Genomic DNA, 24,192 nt, shown 5'->3' with positions numbered 1-24,192 from the left:
GAAAGAAAGTTTATGCAGCATCATCAGTGTTTTATAAAATGTTATAAAGCTATACGCGCGCACGCTGTTTGGTGACAACATGGCGCCCATGCGCCAAGTTGGCCAAACTCTCTCTATCTACGGCTCTGTAAGATTACGTTTGTTCATGTGTGGTGAAGAACCAGTGAGCTGTTCTTGAACTGGCAAATTAGAACCTACATACGAACTACAATAATGAAAAAACAAAAACAAACAAAAAAACAAATTAGCCGTCGCCACCACCATTGCAGCTGTTAATTAAATAATTAAAGGCCTATATCCCCTGTACATGATGCTAAAGAGTGGGCCCAAAAAAGCACCCAGGATAATAATGCTATATCTGGACAAGGTCTATTGCGAAAATTTTAAAAAAATAGTTTAAAATTTATTTTCGTATCATCAGTGCCATATGTAGATGAATTGAGTTACTTTCCTCCATTAATGAAATTTAATAAAATTAAATAGTGCAAGAAACGCAAGTACATAGGCCTATACAATGAATAGCAATGAATATATAATTTATAGGCCTACTTACACAACGTGCAGGTATTGTGAAATATTTACAATATACTATTAAATAAAACATGTGTTATGAATAAACAGGATGCAATATAAACCTACTATGCATATTTGGAAAAACATGAACAGCCCGTATTTACTATTGTAGAATCGCTACCCCTCCCCTCCAGGGGCAGACACAACATTTAATTAAAGAAGAATAATAAATTTAAAATTATTTAAAACTCGTGCGTGCGATCCCCGCATCCCCTAGATACGCCACTGCTCCCATCCTGCTGTACATTGACGTGACAGACACGAGATATAAAGTTAGTGGGGACTAGAGTTATACCCTGCTCAGTCCCACCATGAAAACAATATAAGGTCTATTGCGAAATGATAAAATGTTCAAAATTTAATTTCTATCAGTGCCATGCCAACTAGATGAATTGAGTTGATTAGTCCTCCATGAATAAATAAAGTGCCGGGCCCCCATACATTTTGGAAAGTTAAAAAAAGTGTGCCGTATGGTCAAAAGCGTCGTATTAGAGTACTAGGACTTGTAACCGGGCATTTTCCTAGGAAGCACATGCGTTACACAAAATTCCTGGTCAAAGCTCCATAGTAAGATGTTGAGTCGTAGTAGAAAGTCCCTTTGGATAAATCCGTCAAAGATTGTTTGTGGGATGTTGGTCTATTTGATTGTAATAAAGTTCTGGTTGGCAGTAAGAAGAAGAGGGGCCTCTGTGGCCTCTTCGGGGTAGACTGGCCCCAAAAAGCACACGCGTTACTCCACTCTTAAGAATCGGTAGTTAAAAGGTGGTAGTAATATTAGGACTCCAGCAGGGCGGGGCCCCTCAGGTACCGTAGGTACCTCAGCCCGACCATAGTAAAAACATTTTGAAAATAATTTTAACATAATGCCCAGTTGCAGCTGGCAACCTGCAAATGCAAAAGCAATGAAAAACCGGTGTACAATCGTTGAAAGTTGACTTGCGGAACACAAATTTATTAAGCTATAACAAAATCAAACGAATATTTCGATAGCTCCTGCTATCTTCATCAACGTTAAAGTGAGAAAACTTGGGAGATCTTACATATACATAAAGAAAAATAAACCAATCAGAATCAAGTTATCAATACAATTAGTTAATTGGACCACAAAATATAAGTTCAGTGACAACTTAATGGGCGAATTAATTACTGTACAATTAAACCATGATAAGATGTCGGCAAAATGATTATGTAAGCGATAGTTTATTGGCGGTGCCATTGAACCAGCTTAATGCTAAGACTTATTTAACTAATAAATGGCTGGTTCAATGGCACCGCTGTATATATATGAAAGACATGAAAGTACTAATGCAAGACACTTTGACTTAATTGAGACATTGAATTTTATTTGTACGAAATTTTCGGTAGCACCTGCTACCTTTTAGATACGCCACTGGATACGCCACTGTCCCTGGGCAATCAAAACGGAAGGTTCTAAATACAGTAATGTTAAATGTATTACAGGTTGAGTGACCATTATAATCGGTCCGTAACAAGTCTTGTAATAAATTAATTTAGTAGATGTTGAGTCGCCAGTAACCACGCAATATTATTTACACTTTAGGGCTGCCAGAGGCGGGGACGGACCCAGACCTTCGCACCGTTCGCCATGGCGAAGCAGCCGCGGATCCAGGATTTTCCCTGACCTTCGCTCGGATGTGGTGGTCCTTAAAGTGATGGTAAAGTGAAAATAGAAGGTGCCCAGAGAGGGACCTTCACTTCACAGACAGACACCTCAGCCCCACCATGGTTGGGGCTGAGGTAAGAAAAATTAAGATTACGTTGCCTCTAGATGGCCGGAAATGGCACTCTCAGGATATGAATATTATTTTCCGTTTTTTCTCTATTCTTTAAAAATAATTTTGAAATATTTACCAGGGTGGGGCTCAGCTAGTAGGATATGGTACAGGTAGTTTTTAGAATTGTAAGTATTAAAGTGCCATTTTCGGGTACCTACGGTATTTAATTAAATCGAGTTTTTATTTATTTTTTTTTTTTTACTGAATTCGTAATAAAAAATAAAAAGAATTAAACGGTAATTTAAGTTCCATTTCCGGACCTCCAAAAGTATAAAATACTGAAATTTTCGCGTCACCGCCAACCACGGTGGCGTTGACGTAGTGTGGACTATCATTTTATCAGCACACACCTTTCAGCCTGACCACTTTTTGACAGACCACAAGTTTAATTGATTAGGTTTTGAATAGGAAAAAGGCTACACTTAAAAAAAAAAAATAAGAACCAGTAAAATTTTGCCCAAGCTCAGTGTTCTTATTTTTTGGCCGATTACAGACTCAAAATGTTCTTATTTTGTTATTATTTCACACACTTTTCAAACACAGAAAAGCATTATTGTACAGTAGTATAATACTGTACTGCAATGTAGGTAGAAATGGCCCGGAAAAATGGCCCCTGAAAAAAGGCCCCAGTAAAAATAGCCCCAGAAAAAAAGGCCAGGTAAAAATGGCCCCAAATGACAGGTACACCTTTATTGTATTGTATTATAGAGGGTACCGTACAGTATTACATAGTCATAACTTCTGCGCATAAGGTGCAGATAAAAATGTTTTGGTTTTTCTATTTAAAAAAAAATAATTAGAAAACCTCATTTGAAATTTTACCTCAGCCTCAATTTGTTCTTATTTCGTTCTTAATTTTTTAACAATTTCAGCCTCAGTGAAACAAAGTGAAAATTCCACCTGTATGTTTAGACTCAACCTACTCCTCTTGATATAACTCAGGAAACACAAGTCTGTGAACTCTGGGGTGAACAGTTAATGCTAGTTCACATTATTTTCTTCCCTTTAATTGGTGTAAGATTAATAATGATTATGATTAAGAAAATATGCATTTTTCCTTCAGTTGAAATTCAGTGTCCATGGGCTTAGCTTTTATCCAATTCAAGTAGGTGAGCTTTGCAGAAAATCAGACTTATGCTTCCCTTATACACTTGCCTAGGATTTCAATTGTATTCATTTTCTTCACCAAATTACCTAATAAACTGACAAGAAAAAAACAATGCCTTTATCTGTATATTTATTCCTGATAGTTCTAGTATGCAACATTATTTTCTATAAATATATATACCGTAAATATACATTTTATTAATCACTTCTCTTAAATACATGTCAAAAGCTCGGATCCAGAGTTTACCCTGAATAACACAGATGGGTTGCCATGGCAGGCAGGGTCATGAGAAGAGAGCTACTTGTTCTGTCGCTGGAAAACACATTTTAGTGCAATATGAAACCCATAAAATATCAGTTCAGGCATTTATTTATGTGTCTGTGGAAAATATAATAAATGAATAATTCATATTCATCATAGCGTGAATCCAGAGATGTCCAAAAGGGGGACCGAAAGTGGGGCCGATCGAGACAACACTGTCCTTTTTGAGGCGTTTAGTTCAATGAAACTGTTTATCATCTTAATACCTTCCGAAAATTGACCCTACCTGCGCCACCACGGTGTCCCCACCGATCCATCTAACGTGACGTTGTTATGTGGGTGTGTTATAGATTATTGAGTATGGCAATATCACCGAAAAACTAGATAAAATGACAGTTGAATGACCAACAAAGACAACTGAAGACAATATTTCGCCATTAGAAGTTATTTTGTATAATTTTATTCGGGAAATTAATCTCAAATACGAGTTGCCGTCAACCAATTAACCTCTAAGTAAAAAATAGTTGAGCCATATAGTACCTTGCAAATCAACCCAAAAACCCTGTAGTTTGTTTATTGTTTATTGGGAGCGTCCCTTCACTGCCAATAATATTTTTTGGCAGTTGCGTCCCCGGTGACATCGTGAGGGTATGGTGAATGCTGGTTACGATTTGGTGGCACATCGAATAAGTATTTTCATTCATCTGGCCATGTAAGTCAGTGGCGTATCTAGATGTTTTGAAATGTTGGGGGAGGGGGCGGATGGAGAGGGGGCGAAGGTGAAGGGGGGCTCGATGATCAGTTGAGGGACGCTAATTCGCAAAATAAGGTGATTTTAAACTACTTGACCGTGATTTGAAACCAGTGCCAGTATAATCTTAGATAAGCATGTGGTTAACATAAGCAATAGTCCAATGAAACTGTTTATCATCTTGATACCTTCCGACGAAAATAGACCCCTACCAGCGTCACCACGGCGTCACCACGGCGTCCCCACCGATAGATCTAACGTGACGTTATTATGTGGGTTTGTTATAAATTATTGAGAATGGTAATATCACCGAAAAAATAGATAAAATGACAGTTGAATTGCCAACAAAGACAACTGAAGACAATAGTTCGTCATTAGAAGTTATTTTAGCACTCCCCTTCCTTAAACCCTAGATACGCCACTAACATTAGTTAGTGAATGTCTGATAGGTTATTAATTAAAAATAATACTAAAAGCACCCAGGGTCAATGCCAAGATAGACACATGTACGACTGAGCTGAGCGACTCCAAGTTAGTAGTGGTTACGTAACGTTTGTCATGCACTGTATCATGCGCTATAGAAATGGAAGACCACAGTGTATGGGAATGATCCGCTGAGGGCCTACAGTACAATCAATGTAAAAGTGTAAGATAGGCTAGTGTGGATTTAAATAAAGTCCTAATGGTAATGTTCAAAATAAAAGTCAATGAATGTAAGTATGATTGTTTAAAAAATGGTCAAAATTTTATTTTTATTTTTTACCCTGACCTTCGCCTGGGCGAACTGGGCGAAGGTCTGGATCCGCGCCTGGGCGAAGGTCAGTGAGAGATAAACTATTAAAAAAAATATAAAGTGATTGCAGTGCCTAGTGGTCTGGCGAATTCCAACACTTTCAGAAATGTAACCTACCTCAACCAAAGATAAAAATATATACAAAATTAATGCAATACTTTTTTGTAATACATGTGCGTTAATTCTTATTTAACCTTATTGAAAGGCATAATTTTTATTATATTTTGTTATTTCAAAATCACACTAAAGCGAAAACCTAATATTTTAATTAATTAATTAATTATTATTTTAACGAATGCTATGAAAAAAAAAAAACAAGTCTTTAATGGAGTGGGAGATTAATTGTTGACCTAAAGCTTAAAACTTACGAACAAACTTTGATACATCTAGGCCTAAAAAGAAAGTAAAAAATGACCCCCGAGCCCCGGGAGACTGCAAATGAATACGGAAGAAGAGCAACGTCATGAATGGTATGTGAATTTCAAATCAAACAGCATTGTAAGTGGAAAAAGAATTAAAGAAAAATACTGAGAAATTTAGAAGATATTATTACGCGTACTGTATTAATTGGCACTAAATTCCAGTAGGTGGGGTTGTGCGTATGAGGTGCGATGGATGCGCACGCACCCAACCAAGTTTGATAAGGTCCACATTTCCATGACAGTCGAGAATGTACTAGGCCTAATGAATATAAATTTGTGATTTTGTGTGATTTAAAAATAAAGTCTTAAACTTTTACCAGTAATCTACTCAGTATGTAGTGATTCAGAATAAAAATCAATTTATCCATTTTTGAGATTTACACTTTGGGGTAACCTGTGGCTGTGCCGGTAATGTATATCATGGGAAATGATCTTACTACAAACATTTTTTTTTTTTTCTTTTTTTTTTTTTTAAATTATTAAATGAATTGCATTATTCTTTTTCCTTTAAGAATAAGTTACAACTTAAAGTTGTGGTCATAATATGAATTTTAGACTAATATAGTAATATTTTTTCCACGTCGGTGCGTGCATGTAATTTACTGGAAATTGGATCTAACATGTGTATAATGATATTGATAAACAAGTTTGTTTTTTGTTTTTTTTTTTGGAAGGGGCGTGCACCCCTACCCCCGTAGATACACCACTGCTTAAAAGGCTTCATTGCAAGAAATAATGTGCGATTTAGTTTCGTTTCGTTTTAGGACTATCGAGTTTGTTATGTTTGTATATTTAAAAAAGGGATACTTTTGTGGTTGACGTCCTCTAAAAAAATGTTTCAGTTATAGCAAGAGTTATAAATATAATTACCAGTTTTATATTACTGTTTCATTTTGCGTACAGTAAATGTTTGCAAATGCGGCACAAGGGCTTCTTTGCTGCATCTTTGGAACAAACTCTCTTGAAATTTGACAGACACCAACTTCAAAAAATAGTCTGCCCTAAAAACACGCATCTTTTTCAATTATTCAGATTAAGAAGTTTAAATACCAGGGCACTAATGCGAGTAAAAAAAAACATCAAATGGAAGGATTATCCATCCTTCTAAGAAACGCATCTAATTATGAACAGTTTGCAGAGCGGTGAGCTTCGTTTAACGAATTCTATCGAGTCAATATACAAAGGAACGATAACCCGCAGAAGGTCCATTTTTCGATCGTTGAGAGCAAAATAATTTGTTCACACTTGCAGATGCACCATGGACTAGAGTTGACTAGCTTGGTGGTTAGAATGTTTGCCTTCCAATCCAGGGTCTTTGGTTCAATTCCTGTCAGTATTGCACGATTTCTTCTAAATTAACTCTCTAAAGCCTCATTGAAATTGAGTTTGTGTAAGCATCGTGTGTGTGTTTGTATTGTCTTGTGAAAGTGATTGTCACCAAGTAGGACAGTGATATGTTGGCTATAGACAATCCTTGGTGCATATGCTGTGTGCCTAAATAAGTAAATATAGTAAGTAAAATTAATGAAGGAACACCGTCCAAAAACAAAGAACTAGTGTCCACATTCAATAAACAAAATTTTGTCAAAAACTTTCTATTATCTTCCATTTATTTCAGTTACATAAAAATACTTTGAGCACCACAACTATCTTGTGCTATGCCATTAATATTCTATTCCATAATTCTATATATCATTAAAATAAAATACACAAAGAACCTGGAATGGCTATGCTTTGATGGAGCAGATCCACAAATTTAGAGAATCGCAGCCGTTAGCACAGGGGAGGGAGAATATAATTTTTGAATCTAATTCAAAATAGGGCGATGTTACACAGGGTGACTCACTTTGGATTTGTCACCATGCTCATTGTGAATCCTGATGCGCAACACAATAATTACAAGAATGGGGCCCACAGATACAATTTGACTTAAAATAATTATTGACGCTAGCAACTTAATGTAATTATTCCCAAAAAATCAAGTTGTAATACCAAAATATAAAATTAGATAAACCTCTTTGGGGTTCTTAGTAAAAATGTGTACTACTTATACAGTAATACAGGGGTCCCGCATCTCTCGTGAGCAGAAAGCACCTAACAGAAAATAACCAATCTCTCGTAAATTCACGATATTTGCATGTTTCTACTACTGTATACAGTATACAGTAGTAAAAACTAGTAAAAACATGTATTATCAACTGTCTCCTGGCAGTCAGTGCCAAAGAATATCACCATGCACAGTGAAATATAATTAGACCTCATGGACGTGGAAATGTTCAACTTGTGGGCTAAAGAACCTAAAGCAATATAAATTCTATATAAAATTTTAAAATAATAACAGTAATACAAATTAATATTTGCCAGAGTTTCTTTAAAAATCTATTTCAGTAAGAAATTATATCTGAAAATTTTAGTTGTAAATGGAAAATTTCTACAGTAACTGGTTCATTCCAAATTACTAAATAGATGTATAGATTATGATCAGAATATAAAGTAATAAAAAATTTAAACTATCAAAACCTATACACATTACATAAAAATTTGTCCCTCTGATTATGAATACAGTAAGTCACGTTGTTAACAACAGCTGTTGTCAATGATGGGCATATGTTCACCATCCATAATTATCTTGAATGATCAATTTTAATAACAATAGTACTGTATGTGTTTAGTGAAGTTGAATAGCTTAGTGGCATAGGTTACGTTCAGACTTGGAGATAAGCCAGGCTTGAGTTAAGCCTGGCTCAACGTTAAGCCGGCTTAACTTTGCCGGGCATTCAGACTAGCGGGATTAGCCAGGTGCGAGAATTTGCATAATAATGAACCGTAACCAGGAAACGTGTTTGAAAACATTGCTCGCGAAACGTATGTACGCTCGCTCGCAGCGTACGTAACTGAATGTTGATTGGTCATTTTGTTACCCGGAAAGTCAATGCAAGACCCCCTCCCTCCGCAACAATTAAAGCCCGGCTTAGAAAAGTTAAGCACGGTGGCACACCAGGCCTTGTTACTATAGGAATACAGCCCGGCTTGAGATAAGCCACCTAGTTCAGACTGGCAGGTGGATAAACCCGGTGGGTTGAGCCGGGTTTATCCACCTAGTCTGAACTAGGCCTAAGATGCTTGCTTTCTAAGGCCAGGGTCTTGGGTTCAATCCTGTCACAGCAGAACCAAAAACAACTCCACTCCCTAGGCATCAATAAGAGACTTGAGATAAGATAAGATTTATTGGTTCTCTCTTTTATAACAGAGGAACACTCTCGCGCAGGAGAGGTTTGACCCGTACAACAGTTACAAAACAACTGACAATATATAAAAATGAATTATTGAAAAGATAAATGAGTAAAGAAAAAATACTGGACAAACAAAACAAATGTTACTCTCATTATTCTGTTGTTATTAAGGAATAACTTAATGTACAAAAAAAAAAAAGAAAAGAAAAGAAAAATTTCTATAAAGCATCGTTCTATCCTATAAATGGTGAGTGTACTTGCTGTTGGATGTGATGGAAATAAACAATATAAACACAAGCTGTGGCTATGCTTAAGCCGAAGTGATCAAAATCACAATGCTCTGATTGGTTGACTTGGTTTTACATTAACTTTAAAAAAACTCTTGCTATCTCAGGGCTCGATTTAATTTTCTTTGGTGACTAGCCCACTGGGCCAGTTTACTGTATATTTCACTAGCCCATTGGCTATATTACTAGCCCAATCATTGACTACATTATACATCAGTAACATTATGTTCTTGGCCAAGCATACTTGAAGCAATAGTATATAACTGATCACTGGCCCACCCGGCTAGTAATAAGGTAGGTTACTAGCCCAGAGGAGGTTTTACTAGACATTATACGACGGACTAGTACTAAATCGAGCCCTGAATAATCTTAATGCACTACATCTCGGCGTAATCATAGCCACTATAAAAAAAAAAAAAAAAAAAAAAAAAAAATCAGTTGTGGGCCTGACATGATGAGAACAATATTGGTGGCTCACTTTTTCTTTGGTCTTTACAATAATTTATCAATAATTTAATAAGGTTTGTACCGTATTTGAGTTCTAATATTGCTCTGCATGTTGAGACATTATGTAAGCCTGTTACATCTAATGAGGTATTTCTGTAGCATTTTTCTTGATTTCTTTACATCTGTTAATTGCTTAATTTCCATGGCAACTACAGAAGTTCAGTAGAAATCATCTTCATGTTGAAATAATTTTAATTATAATTCTAAAATAACCTATTATTAAGCTTTGGTCACACTATGAAATTTTATGTGAAAAATAACTGTAATACATCTTGGTCCCCGGTTCAATTCCTATCGCTGCTCTCTTTGTGATTTAGCTGGAGGGCTGAAATACAAGCTACAAGAGACATTCAAGCCGTTGGTCCTGCGTGGAATACGGCCCATGTGCACGTCAAAGATTGTTGTACACTCATCGAAAAGGAGTAGGGGATTGTCTCCCAGTGTACTGCCCAATTAACAACCAGAAGGACCCCAATGGAAACAAGTCTTCGGACTTGGTGGGTTATCCTTGGTGTGATTCACATCAAAATACTCCTACCTACCTACCTACCTACTTATTTGGGTGTAATATGTCATCATCATGCCCATATATAGGCACATCAAACAAAAGTGTCACATAGAATTTGATAGTGTGAACAGAATATTAATATGAATGTCCTCTGGTCAAAAGTCTGCAGCCCACCCACATGCTGTACACATTTTCTTGCAATCTGGATGTTCATCTTTTTTCATACATGTAGCTTGTCTCTCCTTAATTTCTTTCTCAAAATCTGTTTGACGGCAGGTACCATCGCAGAAGGGGGCGTTCTTGGTACTGCAACACCCACATATATCATACGCTGGCTCTGGATTGTCTGGAACTTTCCATTTTACTGAATGAAAACCTGTTTTCTTGTGCGAACCTGAAGAAAATTAATATTGAAAAATGGTGTATTATTGGACTACTGTATAATAATAATATACAATGTATTTAAATACAATGACTACATATAATATTGTGATTAATAAAATTACCACCAAGTATCTCCATGATATCAATTCTGAATCAAACAGCAACATCAAAACTATTCTTAATACAGTATTGCAAGTATTAAATTATATATTAACTTGCCTCATACTCTTTATCAACTGACCAATAAAACCAAATCAGAAGTCGGGGATGAATCCACAACTTGTACATAGCTTTTGGCAGTTACTATGTTCTTTCTGTTGTGCACAACCTTTCTGACGCTCAAGAACATCGCACGGAAGATTGACGTGCGTTCCATCACAATATGGTGGTTTACGTGTGTATTTGCAAGCGCATATTTGGTAAAGTTTTTGTTGTTTTTCTGGGACAGTCCAAAGCAATGGTGTAAAGCCAGTGCATTTGTGAGAATCTATGATGAAAGAGATGTGAAGCAGAGTTTAGATTTGCAAGTGGAAGAAGCGATAGAAAAGGTGAAATAAAAACATAACAACAGCAGAAAATGCAAACAGTAGAAGTAGACATGGTTATAAGTTAGCAAGAATTTTGGATAATTGTAGCTTTTTTTTAAGAGACATAGTGGAGTTTTTAGAAGCAAGATTATGTACTCTATATCAGGGGTGGCGCCAGTGGAGGGGGAAGAGGCCAGGACTCTTTGTAAGGGAGAGCTGGCCTCCCCCACCCTGTTGGAGAGAAAAACCACAATTCGTCACTGACAAAAAAAAACTACATGTATTTTCTACATATTAGTAGACTTTAAAATCGATTAAATAAGCCTATAAGCCCATATATTTCAGGGACATTTCCCCCTACACCACTTTCAAAAGATTTTGAGTGAAGCCCGACCATGCCCACTTTGCTCTTGTCTTGTCCAAAATTTACAGCATTCATTTTGAAAAGAAGTCCCCTCGCTTTAGTTTGCAAAGTAATACAGAAAAGGCCACCAAAAGGGTCATTAAAAAAACAGGAGAAGCCCAGGGTTTCTATTCAAGGTCTTACAGTAGCCTGGTTCTCACTTAGCCCTAGTATCCGGATCGGAAGCTAACCGTTAGCTAACCGTTAGCACCTGCGTGAGAACGCCTGATCGGTTAGCGCTAACCATTAGCAATATCCGGATACCGCTAACGGTTAGCAAGTGAGCGCGTTTCTATCATCAACCAATCACACGTACGCGTTTACAATTTCCAGTTTCTTATTGGCCAGTGATTTGATCATCATATTCTTGGTATCCGGATCGGGATTTTCTGTATGGACACACGGCAGCTAACGGTTAGCAGGTTCCGGATCCTGCTAACTGTTAGCTGCCGTGTGAGAACATAGCCAGTATAAAATTTGCATGTATCCCCTTGAAGGGGTGTTAAATTCCAAGTAAGGTTTACCCCACTCACCATCACACCAGGGTTGTTTCTTACTCAGGCCACAACTACACCATTTCTTCTTTTCACCTGGTTTCAAATCTCTTATTGTGTAAGGCCCATACTAAAAAATGAGTGACAAAACAAAGTTAATAATGATTATTTATTATTGTATGTATTCAATAGGTAATATGATACTGCAACAATAATTTTAAAAACTTAAATGTCCCTGGATGAATTTAGCAATGGATGTGTATTGTTGGGGGCAGTATTAGTAGAGATGGTTTGGCGCAGCGGGAACGGTTTGGTTCCCAACCTCGAGGACGGGGTTTCAATCCCTCGCTGTGCATTTCGCTTGTGTCTTTGAACAAAGAACTTTATCTGCATTGCTTCTCTCCATCCATTAGTATAAATGGGTATCTGGTGGGGTTGCCTGCTCTTGCGCAGATTTCCAGCAGCAACACTTAAAGCATGTGGACCCAATGACCAGGGAAAAGTACTGTGCTTTATATTACCTCAAGGAAGAGGTGCATTATAAATGCCCATACCAGTACCAGTACTAGGGTGTACATAGGTTGGAAGCATCCTTGTCTGAACTCTGTGTGTTTCTGAATGTGCCTGGGTGGGTATAGTCAGAAATGTATTCAAACAATGGGGTTAAGTTTACTGGCATACTGTACCTGGGGTACTGCTGGATATTTTGTAGGTTTCTCTGATCCACCTTCAGCCATTTTAATTCAAAAGTTTAATCTGTAATAATTTAGAAAAAATTTAAGTAATTTAATTGCTCATATGCGTGGAAAATTGCTAGGCCCTACAGTAGGCCTAATTTTTGCAATAGGATATTATTCCCCAGGCAAGCCATATTAACAATCAGTGGTATATTTCAGATTCTGGACAAAACAGCAATAATCCAAAACGGAAATAAGTCAAAACGGCATAGACCAAAACGGCAAAAAACCAAAATGGCAACACTTTTTGACCAGGACGGCAACAGACCAAAATGGGTCAAAACGGCAAGACCAAACGATGCTAACACTATTTGAATAAAAACGCGATAAATTTGTCGATCACATTACGAACTAACACAAAAAGTCTGTAACAACAACTACGCGTATTTTGATGCGCTTTCGTGATTTCACGAACCAACACAATCTAATTTGACTGTGTTAGTTCGTGATGTGAGCGACAAATTATCATAGAAGTAAAAAACGCGAAAGAAGTACAACAACAACAATCCCAATAATAATACTGTAATAATAATAATAATAATATCAATAATTACTAATAATATCAATAACAATAATAATAATATCAACAACAACAACAACAACAACAATATAACATACAAATTAAATAATAAAAATTGGGGGGGGGAACAATATAAAAGCAGTAAAACATTTAAATAAATAAAACTTTCAAATACAGACAAAATGAGACTAAACAATTTATGTTGTATTGTAAAAGTATAAAAAAAATACAAAATAACATTAAAAGTTGGAAAAAGAGCCCATGGCAATATTCAATTTGCCTATCGGGACAATTTTAAAACGATTCAGAAAATTATAAACTGCAGCCCGCGCCTGGTGGTGCTTGCTAGTCTTGGCATTGATTTCTCGCCTTCGCTGTTTTGGACTCATTGCTGTTTTGGTCTGTTGCTGTTTTGGTACTTGTCATTGCCGTTTTGGTTCATTGCCTTTTTGGTTATTGCCGTTTTGACCTGCTACCTTCAGATCAATTAATGAAATTTTGCTACAACATCACAATGGACTACTACCACCTGGGTGGGAGATTCCCCGAGAAAACAATCCTGGGGAAATATAATGACAATAAGAATAAGATACCGAACAACAACACGTTTTTAATTGAAAATATTATTTATTAGGGCTTATTTATACTTTTTAACGTTACTAATTAATGCAAAGCATACCTGTCCCTCACCTACCCAGCGCCCAGTCCAGGTTATTTTTATACCTCCTTGGTCCAGACTAGGCGGCCTAGGCCTAGCCATAAGCCATGTCCAGGATCAGAAATAGAAAGGCGATAAGGCCTAGCCTAGGCCTACTTTTCTAGTTGTTACAGGTAACAGTATAATACAACACCCTGCTACTATTATTAACTTGGCCTCTAGGGCCTAGAGACTAGGCCTATAAGGCCTACTACTAACTAACTAAGACTAACCTACCTGTACTTCTTGAGGCCTGAATTTAATACACATTGGAAACGCTCATTGAATATATTGACATAGTTGGGCTGGGCCCTATTTCATTCATATGATCATGATTCACAATAGATTTTTGTTTACAGCTAGCTGAGAGCTATTGAGAACTTAGGTAGGTGAAAGGTCATACCAGATATATATATATTCATGAGTTACGTAATAGTGCAAACATGGATCCCCCCGATAAAAATGAAAAAGAAATCAGGATGAACAGAAAGAATCTTCTGCCAGGGTCAGGTGCATTTATAATGCTGTAAGGATGCAGAAAGTAGTTCTAATAACTGGAGCCAATTCGTAAGTGTTAATATTGCATAATAATAGATTGAAATTACATCACTATGAAATATCTAAACTTGCTAGAGGCCTGTGGTAGCTAGGGCCTAGGCTAGGCCCCAACTTTTCAGATAAAGAGGAGAGGCCAACAAGAAAGAGCCTGCAGCCAGCCAGTTTGAGTGGGGAGGGCTCATTGAAAGCCGCGAACGCACAGTTTGGATAAGGAAAGGTTGATGAATTCGTTGAATAATGTGCAAAATCTCGTTGTTGCAAAATCTTGTTGATGCTAATTCTTCCTTGCACAGCCTTGCAAACTGTGCATGGAAATCTTGCACAATTATTTGAAAACTGTGCAAAGATTTCTTTGCACAGATTTGCAAACTGTGCAAGGAGATTGTTGAATTTATTCTTCGGTTGATGATGTGTAGCTGTGTGACCAGCATGACAGGGCTTTTTATCTATGTAGAATCATTAGGGTCATGTGGATATGCGTGGATATTGTTGCGGGGAGAAATGGGGACGGTGGTTGGTGGGTAGTTGTCAGGTGAAGGGGTGGGGCATGGCCATGGTGCGAATAATCCAAGGTGTGCTCATGTCATGTGGTGTAATTGAAATCAAAACTTTCTGATCATAATCAACTAATATCGTTAATTAAGTGTGTATTCTATATAAGCATATATTAGGCCTAAAAGGAGGCCTACTTTTTAAAATATCTCATTTATTATATAGTATTAAGATGGAAACTTATTTTTGTTATTTTAGTTCATTATGTAAAGTAACAATTTGTTATACTAATATTTATTTATATGCTTTATATTATTTTACACTTAAAAAATCATGTTGTAAGTTCAATGTTGAAAATGTCGGGAAAAATATCTCTAGGGTCCCTAGTCCCCTACAAGTTGCGGTGTCTCTCTGACCTTGACAAGAGTTACTTGCACTCAAATGAGCAAGCAAGTCTCCTGGAAACTAACTCATCTCTGATAAATTCATTATGTATGCACGTTTTTAATGTACAGTATTATCAGTATTTTCCCTGAAGAACAAATTCCAAAACTTTGAACATTATACACCAACATAGATGAATTATAACCGTACTGTACATAACACCATATCAATTATCTTACGCCTACATCACACCATATCATAATGGTGTGATCATTTTAAGCAAATACTTATCATACCATACAGTATGGTGTGATAAAATGTTTTTTTCATTGGTGTTAACAGAGGAATTTAAATATAGGTATTGGACATTGTGTTCCAGGCAAGGGGACTGGATTCTGTCTGGGGGTGGCAGTCGGCAGGGGAGACCGTGCAAAAACTATCATGTGAAACTAAATCCTTATTCTGATGAAAATGGTTCTTAGCAAAACTAATAATAATTTATTCACCACGGAAAAATGGAAATTTCAGAAAAAAATTTCTGTTTATTACACCCACCGCTGCCTTGAAATCTCCAAAAATAAGATATTGTATTTCTTCATATACCGGTATATAAATTTAAAGCATATAACCTTAAAATATTTTTTGCCCTTTTTGAGGGGCGCTTATTCAGACGGTCTGCTTATGAAAACAGAGTGTAAATTGAGGGGGCGCTTATGGAAATATATGAAAATTGAGGGGTTTTTCTGGGAACTTGGGAACTTGGAAATTCCAATGAGTGATATTTGAATGAAAAAAATTATATACATTCGAAAACTGAAGATTACGAATGGTTCTGCTGCAGAAAAGATAATCGTCTAGAGAGCATGGCTCGTGACAAGAATTCTGTGAGTTTCAACAGCAGATGAAATTGGTGGTGGTGGTGTATAAGCTTGTCGGCCATCTGCCAATTAAGATTAGCAGGATCATTGCAGGGCTTCTTGCAAACTCGCATGAAAAAGTTCTAAAGGTGCAAATTGTCAGGAAAAGTGGACAAATGTAAGAAGAGGAAAGTTGGAAAGATACTATCCAGGGAGCTCTCATCCATCCAGGATAAAATATCCTCTTTTTGAAATTGACATAAAAAGAAAACGTGAATCCACTCTGCAGCTCAAATCATGCCAACCACAGTCTCAGGATTAGTTAAATTATTGTTTGCTAAAAAAAAAGAAAAAATCAATCACAAGATTAATTTCAGTCATTGGTCATGCAAATAGGCCTTGTTACTGTATAGGATACACTTTTGAAAATGACTACTAATCCTCCTGGTGTTGGCCTACAAATACACTATCACTAACTAATAAGTATGTTGAAAATATTCATTCATTGAACAATAATTGTTCGGTTTTTTTGTTGTTCCAGGGGTGTTGGCTATAGTGTTGCTGACCGTTTACTGGAAATTGAACCTACTTTGACAATATGTCTAGCTTGCCGAAATGTTATGAGGGCAGAGGTCGCTAGGAGGGAGCTGCTAGCAAAACATGGACAGAGTACAATTGATATCCAGTCGGTGGACACTAGCGAGCTAAAGTCAGTGTATAAAGCTGCAGAAGAAATCAAACAAAGGTGTGTATTTATAGGCATTTCACATGTTTTTGTCAAATAAAATTTGGTATGAAAATGTGCATGAATTAATAAAGCTCTCTGCACACTATCAGTTTTTCTTTGACAATAAACTGTTGCATGCTCATATACATCCATCCCTATATAACGTCAAGATGTGATGTCATAATGACCATATTTTTGCATGTCACATTTTTTCGTCAAATAAAATTTGATTGTCTGTGCTTGATATTGAATAATGGCATAAGATTGTCAGGATAGTATTGCAATATCAGTCAAAGGCCATCCTCTGTCAAATTCTTTCCCTCCCCCTTTTTTTTTAATAAGCATTAAATTTAAAACTTCATTTCTACTGTAGGTAAGAAAGTGCTCTATAAATTATATGTTTATTACTATTATTAGACTTAATTGACACATTGTCAGTTAATAGTGCAGCATTGTATGTTTGCACACATTTTTTCAAACTCAAAAAGGTTGCAAATATTTTAGAAATAGAAACAAAATATCCAAGCTGCTAACAAAAATACACCTTGTTTTCAAATAGTATCATACCATACACCACATTGACCAATTCTTTAACTTCAAGATCCTTTGCTGGTTTGCTGTAGTGGCACCAACCTCTGGATATTTGTGTTGCGATACTTTTGAATATTGATTGAATTTCCTTTATCCTGCCTCCAACACCCCAATTGACAAGTTTTACTGCTGTATTTAACTTTAAAATTCTTGTTGCTACAAATAACTTATATTTCATCTTTTCAGATATGAGTGTCTGGATTATCTATACCTAAATGCAGGTATTATGCCAGTCTCAACCTTTAATTGGAAAGTATTTATCAAAGGACTTTTCTCTGTGTTAGTATGTAATTAATATGTATTTTTTGTCACTCATATCAATATTGAATCGCATTACTGTATATTTTAACATACTGTATATTCATCCGTTATGCTTGTTGAAAATATAAACAGCCTCAGCTGTCCATCATTCATTACCTGTTTGAAAATTGCATATTTTTATTTTATTGAGAAAAACATGTTTATTTTTTTTAACAAGAAAAATGCATGACCTGATTACTTAAATATATATACAGTAAATTAGAAGAGCAAAATTTAGATAATAATAAAAAAGTACACAAATGAATAGAAAAGTACAATGTCATAAAAAAAGAACTACAATAATATTAATTTACTATCATTAATCTTGGAAGAATATTGATTATGTAATATGGTATATGAGGCTTGAAATGCCAAAACTAGTGTCAGTGACAAAAACATGAAAATTGACTTTTTAATATATTCGTATTCTCCACATTATAAGCTTAAAAATGATTGGTCATTTACTGGAATCGACTTACTGTTGCCAAAGTTATGAGTGGAAATATTAAGGCTTTTCTGCACTAAAGTATACAATACTGCAACATTCTTATGCTAAATACACAGTTTAACATTTTGCAACAGTACACTGGTTTTGGGATGACAAGCCTCATTTGATGAAAGTTGTTGTTTTTTAATAGGTCCAGAGTGATTGAGATGTTGACCACAGGTGAGGGGTTACTTTACCTGAAAGACCACAGCACAGAAGATGGCCTCAAAGCCATATTTACCACCAACATTTTTGGACACTTTGTTCTTGTAAGTTGGCCAATGGACCTTTCAGCAGCAGTGGCTCCAGAAATTTGCTGACAGCGGGTCTGAAATGTGCGGCAGGGGGTCCAAAACAAGGCGTTAACTAGATCCTCAGTCAGGGTCCCGAAATAAAAATCTCTGGTAGGGCAGCTCACAGGGAGAGATTCTATGGCTTAGTATGACCCATATTTTGCTTTTAGACCACAATATTGACAATCAAAATAACTTTATTTGGATAAGCAATTACTGTATTATTTTTGATCAGACGACCCTGTTGTGGCGTCGAATGGCTGGGTGTCCAGGCCAGTCCGACCGCTGATGCCGCCACTGCTGCTAAGACCAGCACCTTCAATATTTTTACTTAGATCCCACAAAAAGATGGTGTAAAAATTTTTTTGACAACACATGTGCGCACCGATTATGACTTTGAATTATCAATTTGATTGACACTCCATTTGTTGGCTTGTGTGCATACTACAACTTTAGCATTACTAATGAATAATTCATAAAATTAGAGAAAATTTAAAGGTGCAAGACTTATTAATGCATTTGTTAATGGGTTTTTTTTTAGGTTCAGGCCTTGGAGGATCTGTTAGTGAAATCTAAAACTCACATAATTTGGACTTCATCGAGCAATGCACGCAGGTCAAATTTCAACATTGATGATGTTCAGCATGAAAAAGGGTAAATATTGATGAAACTAAAGGGATTTAAGCCGTATTTGCATTATAATAATTTTGACCTAGACAAAGAGAGTAAATTGATCAAATCATAACTTTAGTCACAATGGATTTTTATATACACAGTAGGTTTTTTGTGAAAAGTTAAGAGATATGTGCAGTATGATTTAATTTTTACTGAGTCGCACTGTAGTGTTGGCTTCTCTGCTTCAGAAATACAGTTATTTTTCCCAGGCAATGCTAATTTGACCATGGAGAATATTATGCAGGTTGTTTGCACTGTTTTCTTGTTCAAAATGACTAGGTACAAGGCTAGTTTGACTAAAATTATCCAAAGTAAACATGGCTTTAGTTATAAAGCAGGTACGAAGTTAGGAAGGGGAACAGGAATCACAACCTTCCTCCAGTATTTTTGCCTCTGCCATCATTTAATTTTTTTAAAAAAAAGATACAAAATGGAATTTGTTACGATATTTCCTAACAGCATATACATATACACGAATCATACTAATATCCGATACATATATATCTGTATAATATTAATATTTTGTATTTAGGCCTATATGTAATTGGTTCCCCCTCATTTCAAAAGTTCTGGATCTGCCCCTATGAAGCATCAATGGACCTGTTATAAGTATTGTTTGATAGAACAGATGATAAAATGTATGCAATCTGTGAAATATAAATTTTACTGATAGTGATAAAACATGTTCTTTTTTTGTATAGAAAATATAATAAGATTAACTAATGTATATAAAACTGATAAAATTTTATTAAAATATTACATGATTTTTTTTTTGTTTTTTTTGCGATGTCATCTTCTCAGGTCTGAACCATATAGTTCATCCAAGTATGCGATAGATCTGCTCAGCCTAGCAATCAATGAGAAGTTGAACGACAAAGGTGTCTATAGCCACATTACCTGTCCCGGTCTATCCATGACAAACATCACAAACTCCATCCTACCAAAATGGCTATGGCGGGCAATTACACCAGTTATGTGCTCAGTAAGTTTTGTACGCATAACTTTGTTTTTAGGCTGCAGACTGTTATTAGACGTAAAAAGTGGATAGGAAGTACATAATATGTATTAAATATGTATTTGTGATAATTCAAACTCCTACCTCGTGGTTGAGACCTCAGCTTGCATTGTTGACAGGCTGGAAAATGGTTTACGCTATGTTTCAGCCTTAAATACAATGGCTCCTAATTTTGTACCGGCCCCACAGCATTAGGCTTTCCTTTTCTCAAACCAGTGATTGTAGTGTCTACTCAATAACTTCAGTTGTAGGTTCTAGCTAGAAAATACTAGTTATTGGGACTTAATTGAAACTTACCTAGGCATGACCTAATAATAAAAAAAATAATTAGGGTTGCAAAATCAATTAGTAGACACAGTTTACCAATTTACTACTATACATTTATAGAACAATATAATTTCAACTGATTTTCATAATGTTTTTTTCATTTTTTTCCAGATGAGGTTGTTTGTACCTAGGATAACATTGAGTCCATATAACAGTGCGGAAGCTTTAGTAAGTTCATCAACATTGATTAAATACTTGATCTTTTAGAAAATCATTTAAAATGCATAATTCTGTTTTGTTATTTTCTATATTTAATCTTTACAGATCATATTTTTGTGAGCCAAACCTTTCTTTTTTAATTAACTATTGATTGTTTCCTAGGTTTGGTTGTTTCAACAAGACCCAGCAACTGTCTCTCAGGATAGGAAGTACATTAGCCACTGTAATGTCCTTGGCAAACGATACACACACTCAGAGACAGTAGGTTAATGTTATATCATATTCTTGCATATAAGGCGAACCCAGAGTTTGAGAATTTTGGATGATTTTTGTATGTCCCCCGTTTGCCAAGTTCATACTTTTTGCAGTTTGTATGGTCTTGATACTGTATATACCTGGTTAAAAATGGCACAAAATGTATAAGTAATCTTCCAAATAATACTATGTTATGGTCTTTTAAATAATTCATCAAAATTTTATCTCCCACTTTTAAAATTGGGTTTATATATACTAATAATTTCAGTAGTAAATTTGCTTGTTACTGTACGTACAATCTGCACATACAACGAACATGATTTAAAAATTAAAAATTTGTATATGTTGCGCGTACAGGAATGTTTGTGAATCTATTCCGTAAAGCTGTATCATGTGTCTAGTGATATTTGTTTGAGTGTGTGTGATAGTATTTCAATTGCTTGTAACTTATTTTCTCTTGTTATACTCAAAGTAGTATTGATTGTATTTTGGAGGGTTGGAAATTTGTTAAAGTTAGTGAGTTCTTAATCCGACCTGAACAACAGTCTGTTTTATAATTTTGCTGTCTTTGTTCAAATAAATGAATAAATGTTGTGTTAATTTTTTTTTATATAGATTGATTATGACCCAGATGATGCAAATGAGCTGTATGAAAAGCTAGCTGGATTGGAAAGAATATTTAGAAGCAGGTATACAGGTCATGGGGATGCCTGTTAATTATTAAGACACATCCACATATGTTGAGCCAAACATGCACAGCACCAATGGTCATTGAATACAACACGACAAGGCATATGCGCAAATGATCATTTTTAATAGCAATCTACTCGGCTTGCCATAAAAAATTAGCACATGGCATCACATCATCAAGAGCTCGTCTGATAGCGGAGATGGATTTGTCAGCCGACACCATATGACTGTTGTACGAGTCACTGTGTGTCCCAGCCTTATGATTACTCGTGGTGTTTTATTGTATATTGGAGTTCTAAAATCTAAAATTGGAGTTCTAAAATCTAATTTTTATATATGTTATATAGGTTTATAAATATAATACGAAATTGCTAGTTTAACTGAATTTAGACATTCCTAAACATGAAAAAGTGTAAAATAAGACTGAAATTTTTTTTTTTGTGTTCCACACAAAAAATAAACGTGAATGATTTTTTAATGTTTGATTTTGCAATAGATCTGCAAAGAAATATAGTAGGCGCTGGCAGCATTAGCCTATCAACACTGCTAGGCTATGCCTAGCCTTAACACGATTTAGGTTATGTAATCAGACATGATATTTTCCGTTGCTAGTATTGACATATAATATTTCATTGGAATTATTTAAAATTTGTTAAAAAAATGATTCTGACAGAGATTTTGACAATTAAACAAACATATCTCAGGCCTACTCGATCGACCGCACTGCGCGAGATGCGAAGTACAAAAACTAATCTCATTAAAGAGGGGGCACTTTATTGACTGTATAAAGTATACGCAAAAGCAAGAGATTCCTGGGATGCGATCTACAACTACTGCATTTGCCTAGTAACGAAGAATTCGTCGAGAAAATGGTAATCTCCTATGAGAAATAGTCTCTATTTCTCTTCTTTTTTTTTTTTTATCCTTTTGCATAAAACTAAAATTTGACAATATTTTTCCATGGTTTATAATAATTAGAGTAATATATACGCATTTTTTCAAAAAAAAAATTATATTTTAGTGAAATTTGCCAGGAATGGGACTTTAATTTTTAAAAATTTTTATTGCACCTTGATACAATTCTATGATTTTTAAAATGAGGGCTACCCTCATAAAGTATATTTTGATAAGAAATAATGTGTGGTTGAATATCAACAGTTAATACTGGATTTTTTAGTTAATTATCTACTTAAATTGTAAAAAAATATTTTATAGTATAGTACATTTATATCTGTTTTATTGTAAAATAATTTGTAAAAAAAAAAAAATTGAATGATAAAAATTTAGAGTTTTGACACAATTACAAGCTTGTGCTGTATGGCAAGAATTTTTTGATACAGTACACTGTATCGTGAACCTTTCTTCCAAAAAGAAATGTTTATTTCTTCCTAGCATTTAAGCCATATCCATCTGATTGCTTAAGTGTTTATTTTGCAACATAATATTCTTTACAATGGCGTGATCTAATCTTGAGCAGGGCGCCCTCTATTACTTTCCTACCTCACTCATTTTTTGAAAAAAATTATTTTTCCCCTGCCTTGTTGCGTTTGGCAGAACCATTTTTTCTAAATGAGAAAACAAATTTTTATTTATATCTTTAAAAAAAATATAATGCCCTCTAACAAGGTATATAAAATCTTGCTTTATGTGCATTTTTTGTACATAAGTAGTGGCCAATAGCCCTTTGCGAGAAGGCTGTTGGTGTAAATATTTTGTATGTTGCCAGTAATCTTGTAAAATACAGTACTGTACATTATAAAGGATTTTAAGATGAAAATCATGTTGGCCATCTCTACTGTATTATTTTGAGTTTCCATTTTATGTCATTTTAAAGGAATGTGTGTGTCAATACAGAGTTGGTACCTATTTTCCGAGTCGTGAAATTGAGCAAAGATGATAATTCGGTGCTAACTTGCGAAGAATGCTACAATTTATTGTAGATTTTAAAGACATTTTGTGAAAGGATATTTTAAACTAAATGTTATTGAAGTAAAATGTGTATTTGAATGTGCAATCAAAGAGAAGCATCATCTTGTGTATGGTGATTTTGTTTTACATTAATTCTTGTGGCATGCAATTGAAAACAAGCATTCAGCATCAGGTCTGGGCAAAAATATTTTTATTTGACCTCTCCCCACAAACATACTTCATTTACATTTGCAATGCCTGCTGATTTTTGGGATTTGTCCAAACCATGTCAACAGACATTAACTCCAGAATGTGTGGAGTTGTTTCACACCCAAAACACTTGTCCTTTTGTTTACAAATGCTTCAAATATACTGGCTAATCTGTGAGCTGTGTTGCAAAATCAGTGTCATAAAAAGCTATAATACTGTACTTCATGTTCTCAGTGCATTAAGTAGTGACAAAATCACTGTCA

At 35.4% G+C, this 24,192-nt stretch overlaps 2 protein-coding genes across 7 annotated transcripts; one reads left to right on the top strand and one right to left on the bottom strand.

Annotated features, from left to right (window-relative positions):
- Positions 1-10,329: 10,329 nt before the first annotated feature.
- On the bottom strand, positions 10,330-14,391 carry LOC117109981 (CDGSH iron-sulfur domain-containing protein 3, mitochondrial-like). 6 transcript variants are annotated; one of them, XM_033252501.1, is made up of 5 exons: positions 14,239-14,358; positions 13,834-13,863; positions 12,734-12,803; positions 12,087-12,177; positions 10,330-10,633 (listed from the first exon to the last, which is right to left on the bottom strand). In XM_033252501.1, exons 3-5 carry the CDS (start codon positions 12,782-12,784, stop codon positions 10,395-10,397), a joined length of 381 nt encoding a protein of 126 aa, XP_033108392.1. In that variant the 5' UTR covers positions 12,785-12,803; positions 13,834-13,863; positions 14,239-14,358; the 3' UTR covers positions 10,330-10,394. The 6 variants fall into 6 exon arrangements, with proteins under 6 accessions (XP_033108392.1, XP_033108390.1, XP_033108391.1 ...); XM_033252505.1 differs by lacking the exon at positions 13,834-13,863 and adding an exon at positions 10,843-11,110 and having other exon boundaries at positions 10,502-10,633; positions 14,239-14,391; XM_033252499.1 differs by lacking the exon at positions 13,834-13,863 and having other exon boundaries at positions 14,239-14,391.
- Positions 14,392-14,412: 21 nt separating this feature from the next.
- Positions 14,413-22,254, top strand: LOC117109980 (3-keto-steroid reductase-like). The gene is made up of 9 exons (XM_033252498.1): positions 14,413-14,568; positions 16,834-17,037; positions 17,797-17,889; positions 18,549-18,666; positions 19,232-19,344; positions 20,167-20,347; positions 20,819-20,875; positions 21,029-21,127; positions 21,737-22,254. The coding sequence occupies exons 1-9, from the start codon at positions 14,534-14,536 to the stop codon at positions 21,836-21,838; spliced, it is 1,002 nt and encodes a 333-aa protein (XP_033108389.1). The 5' UTR covers positions 14,413-14,533; the 3' UTR covers positions 21,839-22,254.
- Positions 22,255-24,192: the final 1,938 nt, after the last annotated feature.

This window comes from Anneissia japonica, unplaced genomic scaffold (genome assembly GCF_011630105.1).
Source record: "Anneissia japonica isolate Jap-2015-1 unplaced genomic scaffold, ASM1163010v1 scaffold585_len4108843_cov191, whole genome shotgun sequence".
In the NCBI taxonomy this organism is placed as follows: domain Eukaryota; kingdom Metazoa; phylum Echinodermata; class Crinoidea; order Comatulida; family Comatulidae; genus Anneissia; species Anneissia japonica.
Note: the sequence above shows the minus strand (reverse complement) of the source record. Positions and strands in the feature narration are given on the sequence as shown.